The following is an 11,540-nucleotide window of genomic DNA, read 5'->3' as shown; positions in this document are numbered from 1 at the left end:
TTAAGGATACCAATTCTAGAATTACGCTGTCAGCCATCCTCTCGGCTGGATGAGCACGCAACGGGGCGGGGACAGAGACATGCGCCTTTTAAAGTTGCACTTGGTTGGTAAATGTATCTTCCTTTAGAGCGTGCTGCTGCTGAGGGTGTGATAATGGGCGTTCGTGTGATGAGCAGTTGCCGCTATCTCGTAAAATATTACAGCAACAAGTTCATAAACTGAATGTGGATACCTACACAGATTTGGGATGCTTCCAAGTAAACGCGCGGAGATGCGTCACCCTATGCACTCAACAGGTAAGCGCAAAACGTCAAGTCGAGGTATTGTGGAAGTGTGTGACGCGCGGCAAAAAAAATAACGGAACCGAAACTGTTGACGTGTTCTTGATACAGTGGACCTCGTAGTGTAAAATTTAATTTCAGATCGCAATGAACATAAAGTTTGGCTGCTTTGGGAAATTGTTTTGTTGTTTAATTTCAGTCAGATTTGAATTTAATTTGTCCCAGTTGATTTAGTTTGAACGAGTGCCTTTGGCGTTGCTGAACACTCAAGAGATGGATTTTAATCATAAATAACAACGTCTTAGATATTTCTGGGGAAAAATCCTACTGCACAAAAAAGGGCATTTGAAAGTTATCGCAGACAACATTGACTTCCTTCCAGTCGTTGCAATTCATTGCTATTTCAAGAAAAGACTTGTATGAATATGTTTAAGGGTTTATAGGTAGGTTTTGCATTCAGAACTACTAATCCACGAATCCATTCCCCTTTCTAGCGCTTTTGCGCAGGCCATTTGCGAATGGGCCACTATGCTGCACGTTGGAATTGTATTGATTTCTCCAGCAAAACAATACAGTCGCTTTACGTAACCAGTTTCCATCTGGTCCTGTTGAGGCCCCTATTGGCGTAAAAGAAAAACAAACAAATATACACCTATTCGTTGAATTGTGTTATCATATTGTGCTGGTAAAAGGTAGCAGAACATACAGGATAGACTTTAGTTGAAGTTGGGCTCTTGTATATCTTGCTCTTTGCCATTTGATGCTGTGAATTGCTAGAGTGATTCTCCTATGTTGTCACTCACTAGGAATGTTTATTGTTGAATGAGGGTTGGGTTGTTCTTATGACTGACACAAGTCTCTAGTTGTTTTATAATATTATATGTAAGGAGGGACTCCTTTTTTATTTGCAAAAAATATATATGTTTTACACATTAAAATATAAATATGAGGTCACAGTACAGTGTTTGTTTACCAACACTCTTAAAAGTTTTAATTTTTTATTATAACAATTAAGTGTCCCTGCGGAGAGTGTTTGTGTGTGTGTGTGTGTGTGTGTGTGTGTGGGGGGGGGGGTGTTGGGTAGCCTAATACTCCAGCAATCTCTATCAAGTTGTGAGTGTGACCAAGGCTGGTTTCTAATTACATCTGGCAAGAGTGGCCTGTACAGAGAGGGTAACCGTATCCACCCATGCATACTTAGCTGTAGTGGCTCCTGCTGCTGTGGAAAGGATGCATGGGGCAGGCAGGCGAGGAGGGAGGTAGGCAGGCAGGGCAAGGAAGCCAAGGTAGTCTCATCGTCCCTTTAGACGCAAGCAACCCAGTGTCAACAAGCTACTGCTTCTCCCAGAAGAGCAGGGGGTCACGTGGTTAATTAGTGGCTGCCTCACAAGTGCATGTGTTCCACAAGCACGCTGCTAAAACCATCCAGGCAGGATTACAGCAGTGGATCAATCAGGCACGATTAAAACAAAAATGTCAGATGAACTATTTATATTTGACAAGTTGTTTATCTGCATTTACACTAAAATTGTGACACCAAGACTGAGAGTGGTGGTGATGGTGGTGGTGGTGATGATGGCGGTAGTGTCGGCGGTGATGCTTTTTCACCCATCCACCACGTGTGATAATTGCGGCATACAATAACACCTGAGCCTTGCCTGCCTTGAAATTGCTGTATGTGGCAACTTGTGAACCCCCTCGCGGGTTGCAGGGTGTGAGAAAAGAAAGAAGCGTATGTTTGCCTGGTGAGCTTAATTAGGATGGAGGGAAATGTGAGCTGGAAAGGAGCGCAATGGGTGCCCTCCATATGGGCCAATTGCAAAATGACTAGAACGGCAGGACCAGAAATGAAGGCAGCCAGCAAAAATAAACTTCAGTGTGTGTGTGTGTGTGGGTGTGTGTGTATGTGTGTGTGTGTGTGTCAAGGCCTGTCACAATGTATTCCAGTCCAGATCATATACGTACCCACCAACCTCTCAATCTGTTCCTTATGTCTGGTAATAATTGTGCATTAATACATCCCAGTGTGTTTGTGCGTGTGCGTGTGCGCGTGTGCGCGTGTGTGTGTGTGTGTGTGTGTGCGCGCGTGTGTGTGTGTGTGTGTGTGTGTGTGTGTGTGTGTGTGTGTGTGTGCATATGGTTCAGGGAGCATGTCACCATGAGTCCTGTTGTGTGCTTATAATCCGCTGGGAGTCCGTCCGTACGACCGTCCGGGTCGATTGCTTGTTAATTCGGCCACTCTGTCCTGCCCCACCTCCCCGCCCCCCGTTATGTCATGTAAGCGTATCTGTTTCTGAGAGGTGGCTGACCCTGTCGCATAGCTTCAGGGACAGTGGCAGGATGTGAATTGAACCAGTCCCATGTTATAGGCCCAGTGGGTCTGTCCTGAGTGAAAGGCAAGGCGGCCTGACTACTGTATGCATGCACAGAGTAAAAATGGGGTGTCAATGGAAATCTTTAAAAGTTGAAAATAACTCAATTTCAGGTAACATTTGGTCCAACAAAAAAATAGTGTACATTTTAGAATGTTAAGAATGTGAAGAAATCATCTCACTGTAGAGTTTCAATGACAGTATCTGAGTCATATAATAGCATTAATATCAATGTAATGTTACTAAGAAACATTTATGGTTTATTTTTAGAGGGTTTCTTAAAAATAATTGAATTGATTGTGTTCACAAAAAGGAGAACATGTTTTTGACACAGAAAACTACCTATATGGATGACGATGTTTATTAAGAATATTGAAATTAAGAATACTGCTTGTCACCTATTGTGTAGCCTACATGTAGGACACCAAAGTCTAAAGGAGTCACATGGATTGGATCGTTTGCTTAGCTCAGGGGTGGGGAACCTCTGTCTCGAGCGCCGTTTGTGGCCCTTGAGGTCGTTTTATCCGGCTCCCAATATGATTTTAATGTTATGCAGCTTCACATGAAATATGACATATTTTGTAGAGGAATATTAGAAATTTCATTTGCAATACAATTAAGTTATATTCAGGAGTCCTAGAGAATGTGGGGACTGTTTTAAAGGGACATTATGTGAGATTTTTAGTTGTTTATGTCCAGAATTCATGCTGCCCACTCACTAATCTTACCTTTTTCATGAACACTACCACCAGCATCAAATTCTAAGTTTTCATAATGACTGAAAAAATTGCACTTTTCATACATGAAAAGGGGGATCTTCTCCTTGGTCCGCCATTTTGATTTTCCAAAAATAGCCATTTTTAGCTGCAAAAAACACTGTACTTGGACCACACTAGAAAATATTTGTTTAATACTTAGTAAACTTTCATGTAAAGATCAAATTTGGCAATAGGCAGCCCAATTTCAATAAGCAGCATAGTTGCAGTACCTTTTTTGACCATTTCCTGCACAGTGTCCCTTTAAAGGTAGCTGCCTTCAATATAGCCCTAAATTGCAGGGGGAAATCCTGGTTTGTGTTCATAATACGGCCCTCTAGGACTTTCACGGCCCTCGGATGAATTTGAAGTGGCCCCTCGGATGAAAAAGGTTCCCCACCCCTGGCTTAGCTCCACTGGTTGAATCTATTACTGAAACGTGTGTACTAATGAATGTTTCTGTAGCTCTTTTACAGTAAATTTAAAGGTACTCTTCAAGCCTTGCAAGTATAACCTCATGTGATTCGTGGGAAAACGTTCTATTCTTACATGAAACAATGAATAAGGTTGGCTTGCCGCAAAACTTAATTCTATTACCTTAATTCTGCTCACGGGTTATCATATTTGGTTCTTGAGTTATTGGGGTTGCTCTGTCAATAAGGTCACAAGGGTGACTAATCAAATCAAACGGCAGGAAATAGGAAATAGATAAGGACCTAGGAACTGAAAGGGTCAATGGAATCTCTCAGGAAGGCCCATGGACCTTGGACCAACAGGTGACATCCCAAGCAACCTACAAAAGACATCCTTTTTGAGAATTAAGACAGTTTTGCTTGTGCTTGCTCTTAGGTGAAGATGTAGCCTACAGAGGCTATGCAATACTTTACTTTTTTTGTAATATCATTCAATGATATTCTGGATGCTTTGGCTAAATACACCAGCTAAATTCAAGAATTGGACACCATGCCGGAGTCTAGCTAATACATAGTAAGTTTGGAAAAGGAGTTTTTAAATGATTTTTTTAGGGTTTGGAGTAGAATGGCTAGAATCCAACACTGGTCACCTGCAGAATTTAATACTGACCTTTGACTCCACTGTTGAAGTGATTTGACTGTGCAATCTGTTGTACATACTCTATCTCTGGACCTCTAAAAATGTACTCTTATGTGCACTTGTTGATAATGATATACATTGAGACAAATACTAAGAGGGGAGTCGGCAGCCTTATGATGAGGTGAAGGGGGCGTTCCGAAGCGTGTGATTAGGACAAGGGGGCGTTTATTCAAAAAAATGTTGAGAACTACTGCTATAGAGCATGAGTGAGGGGGGTGCTCATCACATGACAAAAAGTCTTAAGGGATACGCAAAACAAAACTCTTTGCAGATAAAGTTGTTGTTGTCGTGGTGAAGGGAAAGTGGCTCTGCAAAGGGTTTTCTGTGTTCATTTCCCTCTTTCAGTTGATGTTTGGCTTCTGTTGACTTGTCCTCCCAGGGCTGTGTCTGCCGCCGTCACAGTTTCCTATTCGATAGCATTGAGCAGACCCAGTCTGTAATGTGACCCTCAGTTGTCACCCGGGAGCAAAATTAATACCAGCTTTGTAGCAGTGACATGCTGTATCTATTACTCTTTTAAATGATACCCGTGTGCATGAAATCCCTTTCAAATGTCATTGCGTTACTGTGCCCAGTCGAGGTATCTCTTATTCATTTGAAATATGCTCTCGTGTGTCGTCAACACTCGACAGACTGACTGACTGAAGGATGCATTATTCAAGTGACGCGATACCATACACCCAAAAGCCACTGATCTTTCCTCTTGTTTCCTCCAATTAGTGTAACATGGCGTTTCTCTGTCTAATTTCCACAGGGCCCTCCGCCGGCGAGCTCTGAGGTCTGTGGCCTTCATGAGAGAGACCTGATCGGCCCTCGCTGCTGCAGCCTCCGGTGCCTCCTCCACGGCCTCCCATTGCTCCCCCAGCCCCCCACCACCACCACCACCACCCCTGGGGCCGACCGAGCCGAATCCCTCGACGCAGGATCCAGTTCTCCCTAGCACCTGCCCTCCCTCCCCTGCTCTGGCTGGTCGGCTAGCTAGCTAGTGGGCTAGCAGGCTACCTACCTGGCTACCTGTGTGCGTCAGCTCGATTTCCCGTGCGCGTTGGTCCCCGGCAAGCGTGCGAAACTGTTTCTCCAACGCTTCTACCAGAAACTCAGACTGTTTTCCAGAGCAGAGCCCGTCGTGGCCGAGCCCTCGCAGCCCCTGCAGGAGGGCATGGGGAGCGTGCGCGCCCACCGCTACAGCATCGTCTCTTCCGACGAGGACGGCATGAAGCTGGCCACCATCGCCCTGCCCAATGGCTACGGCAACGGCAACGTCGGGGGAAACGGCAGCAGCGGCGTCGGTGGCGGCGTCGGCACGGTGCACACGCACACGCAGCCGAGCCAGAGCCGCTTTGTCAACAAGGACGGCCACTGCAACGTGCAGTTTGTCAACATGAGCGAGAAGGGCCAGCGTTACCTGGCTGACATCTTCACCACCTGCGTGGACATCCGCTGGCGCTGGATGCTGGTCATCTTCTGCCTGTCCTTCCTGCTCTCCTGGCTCTTCTTCGGCCTGGTCTTCTGGCTGGTGGCGCTGTACTACGGCGACTTGGAGAGCAGCACGCAGATATGCGTGTCCAACGTGAACAGCTTCACGGCGGCCTTCCTCTTCTCGGTGGAGACGCAGACCACCATCGGCTACGGCTCCCGCTACGTGACGGAGGAGTGCCCCATGGCCGTCTTCATGGTGGTCTTCCAGAGCATCGTGGGCTGCATCATCGACGCCTTCATCATCGGCGCCGTGATGGCCAAGATGGCCAAGCCCAAGAAGCGCAACGAGACGCTGGTGTTCAGCTACTACGCCACCATCGCCATGCGCGACGGCAAGCTGTGCCTGATGTGGCGCGTGGGCAACCTGCGCAAGAGCCACCTGGTGGAGGCGCACGTGCGAGCGCAGATGCTCAAGTCGCGCACCACCGCCGAGGGCGAGTACATCCCGCTGGACCAGATCGACATCGACGTGGGCTTCGACACGGGCATCGACCGCATCTTCCTGGTCTCCCCCATCACCATCGTGCACGAGATCGACGAGGACAGCCCCTTCTACGAGATGAACCGGCGGGAGCTGGAGACGACGGACTTCGAGATCGTGGTGATCCTGGAGGGCATGGTGGAGGCCACCGCCATGACAACGCAGTGCCGCAGCTCCTACCTGGCCAGCGAGGTGCTCTGGGGCCACCGCTTCGAACCCGTGCTCTTTGAGGAGAAGAAGACCTACAAGGTGGACTACGCGCGCTTCAACAAGACCTACGAGGTGCCCAGCACGCCCGCCTGCAGTGCCAAAGACCTGGACGAGAACAAGTCCCCGCGCTCCAGCACCAACTCCTTCTGCTACGAGAACGAGGTGGCCCTGATGGAGAAGGAGGAGGAGGAGATGGAGGAGGAGGAGGAGGAGGAGGGGAAGAAGGCGGCAGCAGCAGCCATTGAGGGCGCAAAGAGCACAGCGATCTTAAACGAGGTGGAACTCGAGGACGTGGGCATGGATGTTGGTGTGGATGCGCTGTCCGATCAGGACACCGTGCCTTTGGACGCCAGGCCACTGAGACGGGAGTCTGAGCTTTAAAACAGGATGGATTACTGTATGCTGTGGAAAACCAAACCAACTGCAAACCCATGTACATAACCACCAACCAAGAGGAATCCTGGGGGGGAGTTGTAACTGCTGCCTGCCGCCCGTGGCAGGACTGACGTGCCAGCGTCATTTTCTGACCGGGGCATCCCTCCATCTGTCTATGAACAGTGTGGTGGGGACCAGGATATCCAATGAGATTGCATGATTCCCTGAGGTCATTATGCATGTGGCTGACTGTGAGATTGTGACACAGTATACGTTGCTCTCCCAATGTCACTTTGTCAAACACTAGGGTCACACTTTGGTTTGTTTTGATGCATCCAGGTACGGTGCTGTTGCAGCATTGCTTTGCAAATAACACAGGGTAACAACAGAAGGAAAAAAAATGGGTTGGCTGGCATGCAATCTGAATGTCTTTCTGCATGTTTCTTAATACCTGCAAGTACAGTAGTTTTAAAAAGCTACACTTACACATATTTTTATACTGTTTTGAGGACACGTGTATTATCCACTTGGATTGACGGATAACAACAGTGTAAGAGGTGTTGGAAATGTCGTCCTTTTTTGTACCATTTTCATTATCAAGAAGATAGAACTAAAAACAGTGGCATGGCACCTTTTTAACAGACAATTTGCTTCAGCGATGGTGTGGCCGATCCGTACTCATGAGAGACAGAGGTACAGTAGGATAGCTGTGCAGGCAAGATTCCTGAAGTTATCGGTGTCTCCAAAACACATGCACACACTGAGTGAGCCTGGGCTTGTTGTTTTAGACCCCTAATGCAATGCTGTGATTGCCAAAGCCAATTATATTTTGTTACCAGGAAGAGTATGGGGGTGAGAGATTACAAGCAAAGAAGGAAACACTCAAAAAAAAGCTCTGACACCAAGTAGTATTTCAGATTTTTTTTTTTTTTTAGAAAAAAGATACTGTTAGCTTTGTAGTTGTTAATGAGCTGGTCTCTTAACACCCATCTTAAGCTACAAACTCTGTCTGTTGGTGACTGTGTACAAGAGAGAGATAGATAGAGAGAAAGAGAGAGAGAGAGCAAATATGTGTGTGCGTGTGTATGTGCGTGTGCGTGTGCGTGTCTGTCTGTCTGTCTGTCTGTGTGCGTACGCGCGGGTGTGTGTGTGTGTTTTTGTGTGTGTGCGTGCATGCGTGCGTGCGTGCGTGTGTGTGTGTGTGTAAGAGAGAGTGTGTATGCATGGAATCTCAAACTCTAGTGAGGTCTCTGGTACTCCCATTGAGGTCCGACAAATAGCATGCTGTGCTGATGCGTGTTGCTCCATTTTTTCCGGCTGGCATGAACTGCTGTGCATTATGCTGCTCACTCACTCACTCACTCACTCCATCCTCATCTCGGCTAAGTATAGCATCTTTTTTGAAATGAGAGCCCTTAGGCGGGTCTTCATTTGCTTCTCTTCAACACACAGCCACCAGTGGGAGGCTATGTGTTTGGCATGTACTGAGAGAGAGAAGGAGAGAGAGAGAGAAGGAGAGAGAGAGAGAGAGAGAGAGAGGGATTGAAAGACAGATATGTAGATAGAGAGAGCAAGGGATGTCATCTATATGGGCATTTTAAAAACAGCCCCCCTCAGTGGGAGTGGGATATATACAGTACGTTGCAGCTGACCACGCAAGCAACAGGCAATTTGTGAGAGCTAAAGAGTGCGATGTGCAATACAGTAGTCCTGGGAGTGTCAGGGCAGAACCAGCCTCCTGTGCAATCACAAAAACGGTAACACGTTATTTTAAGCTTCACATGTCAGCCACTAATACTGTACATGCCTGACTGCTGTATAAGTTTAAGACACGTGTTAAGCAAACTCAATATTTTTGGGCGTGTATTCACAAATTTCTTGTTCACAGCCAATTAATGGACTAAAAAAAACGAATGAAAGGACTTAATGGCTGATATGACTGCAATGAGCACCTAGTAGGTCCTCTAGACATCTTATAAGCCACTTATACAGACGGTCATTAGGCAATTATTAGTGACTGACATGCGAACCCTGTTCTAAAGTGTTACCACAAAAATCTCAGAGAGGAAAACTGATCAAGCAAGTGAATGTCTCTAATCAAGTGCTGCTAAGTTACATATTTGCAAGTGAAAGGGAAAAAAAAACAAGGTTGCAGGATTTTTTTTAGCAATCGAGTTCCTCAAGTGAGTGTGTAAAAGAAACTGTTTTTTTTTTCAGGATATTAATATTACACACTATGGTGCACTTTCTTATAACCATGATCATTTGCCCCATCATGGAGTAGATTATTATATTAAATAGATTATTTTCTTATTGAGCCAAATGTATATAGTGAGGATAAGCTTTTCCTATGTCCCTTTACATTTTCTAGTTAAAATTGTCTGAAGACGTAAGCTGTCCTTGTGCAGGTTAAATAGACACCAGTCACTTGTAAATCCAGTCTATTTATATATGGAAGATGAAAATAAAAACAATGATGCAGTATTTTCCCCTCCTGAGAAGCTGTGTGACAGATCCGCAAGTTGTTCTATGTGAGTGGTCTTGTGACGAACGGAACACTGTCAAGGGTCCAATGTGTTAAAAGTCCCCTTTTAAAAAGTCAGTACCCATAGGGAAAAGTTATGTAGAACCTGAAAATATTCCTATGAAAACAATTCAAACAAGACAATATGCTCCTCATAAGTTGTTGAGTTCATTAGGTTATAGGCAGCAGCCGGAAATATAGCCCTAAAAATGTTGAACCGTGTGGATGCTTATTGCATATAGGCCTATGTAGAAGCCTATGTGCTGGGTTAGTAGTGTTGATGGCACATGAATATGGAATTCATACTCTTATATAGACTTTTGGAAATTTAAAACTACACTAATAAGGAAAGTGGAAATGTATGGTGGTGGATTTATGTATGATCAGTTAAAATGGTTAAAACAAAAGGTTTGTCAACAGGTCAGGTAACACAAATGTTGATAAGGGGCAAACACATTGGACCTTTAAGGTGTGTCCCATCTGAGTGGGCCTGTGACCTATACCACCACTACACTGCTCTAGTTCTGTCCATCTGTCTGCAAGACAAGACAGCACCACACTATGGCAGACAGATTACAACGAGGCTTAAAAAGCCAAAAAGCAATACAACACCAAGTCTGTGTGTGTTTGTGTGTGTGTGTGTGTGTGTGTGTGTGTGTGTGTGTGTGTGTGTGTGTGTGTGTGTGTGTGTGTGTGTGTGTGTGTGTGTGTGTGTGTGTGTGTGTGTGTGTGTGTGTGTGTGTGTAATTTTGTGTGTGATTGGGTTTGTCTGTGTCCGTGAGTCAGGGTATGTGTAATAGAGACAGGCACGGTCGTGTTTTGTATGGTTGAAGTGGTGACTGAGAATGAAAGATGTTTTGGTCTTTAACAATAAATAGTTAAAAAACAAACAAACAAAAAAACGCAGAAGAAACCTCTGTCACCCCCAAATACTGTATGTCCACTCACATTCAAGGTTTGGCTGATGTCTTTTTTTTTTCTTTTTTTCTTTTTAAAGATCAGTCTTCCTGTCATCCAGCCCAAGCCAGTGGTTGTACACTTTTTATATTGTGCAATAGAACAAGACTACTGTTATATATTTGTGTTGATGTTCAATATATGGATTATTTTCTTTTGTTTTCCAATAAAAGTGAACTAAATGGAAAACATTTGACCATTCTATTATTGACCATGGTTCAAACAAAATTCTGTGTTTAGTCATATATATGAAGGTAATATCTAGGCTACATAAGGCCCAGGATGTGCTTGCTGCAGGATACACGTGCATGTGCACATTTTGTGCACGAACACGTTGCCATGTGTGTTTTGTGACAATTTTACGTGCAGTAGCACACCCGACACAAGGAATGCAGACGTCAGCGCGCGGCCTGGGCCCGGGTCTAACACAGGACCTAAACATACTGTACATCCATTTTCAATGTTTCTTCAGGCAAAATGTTTTTCTCTGCAGGCTATGTTCTATTTATGCAGACATTGACTGCAAATATCTGCCAGATATGAGGACCACCATCATACATTCTTAATGACCATGGTTTAGCTGTATAATTCATTTGAACTACATTTGAACATTTACAAATGTCTCCCTTTCACCAGTCGAGTGTGGGGTTAAGGACATGTTCCAGAGTTCCAGAAACGACAGTTGATGATGAAAAAAATCAGCTGTGTGTCCTGTCTGCATCACCGAGTGTGCTGGTTTTATTCAGGAATCATACATACGCAGGCACTCATGGGTGACTTGATTCCTTCAAAGATATACGTACTCTAAAATGTAAAAGCAATGTGAAAAGCAGCTTTTGTTTTGATGGCTTTTGTCCTCTGGACCCTAGGCGGACATGCTGTGGTTATGTAACGCCAGATAGAAGCTGCTACTGCTGCTGCTGTGATGGCCCCCACTGTGGATGTTATAGTGATAAAGTGCAGGAGACAGAGTAGAGGGCAGAGGGCTTTATA

At 45.2% G+C, this 11,540-nt stretch overlaps 1 protein-coding gene across 1 annotated transcript; it reads left to right on the top strand.

The window, feature by feature from the left end:
• The first annotated feature begins 134 nt into the window (after positions 1-134).
• LOC134435244 (inward rectifier potassium channel 2-like) lies at positions 135-10,430 on the top strand. Its single transcript, XM_063184124.1, has 2 exons — positions 135-296; positions 5,276-10,430. Exon 2 carries the CDS (start codon positions 5,681-5,683, stop codon positions 7,070-7,072), a length of 1,392 nt encoding a protein of 463 aa, XP_063040194.1. The 5' UTR covers positions 135-296; positions 5,276-5,680; the 3' UTR covers positions 7,073-10,430.
• The last annotated feature ends 1,110 nt before the right edge of the window (positions 10,431-11,540 follow it).

The sequence above is a fragment of the Engraulis encrasicolus genome, chromosome 2, assembly GCF_034702125.1.
Source record: "Engraulis encrasicolus isolate BLACKSEA-1 chromosome 2, IST_EnEncr_1.0, whole genome shotgun sequence".
In the NCBI taxonomy this organism is placed as follows: Eukaryota; Metazoa; Chordata; class Actinopteri; order Clupeiformes; family Engraulidae; genus Engraulis; species Engraulis encrasicolus.
The sequence above is the reverse complement of the archived record's forward strand: the minus strand, read 5'-3'. Positions and strand labels throughout refer to the sequence as shown.

Bases quoted from the DNA above. Each gene is read 5' to 3' on its own strand.
- LOC134435244 (XM_063184124.1), top strand. From the start codon at position 5,681: ATGGGGAGCGTGCGCGCCCACCGCTACAGCATCGTCTCTTCCGACGAG.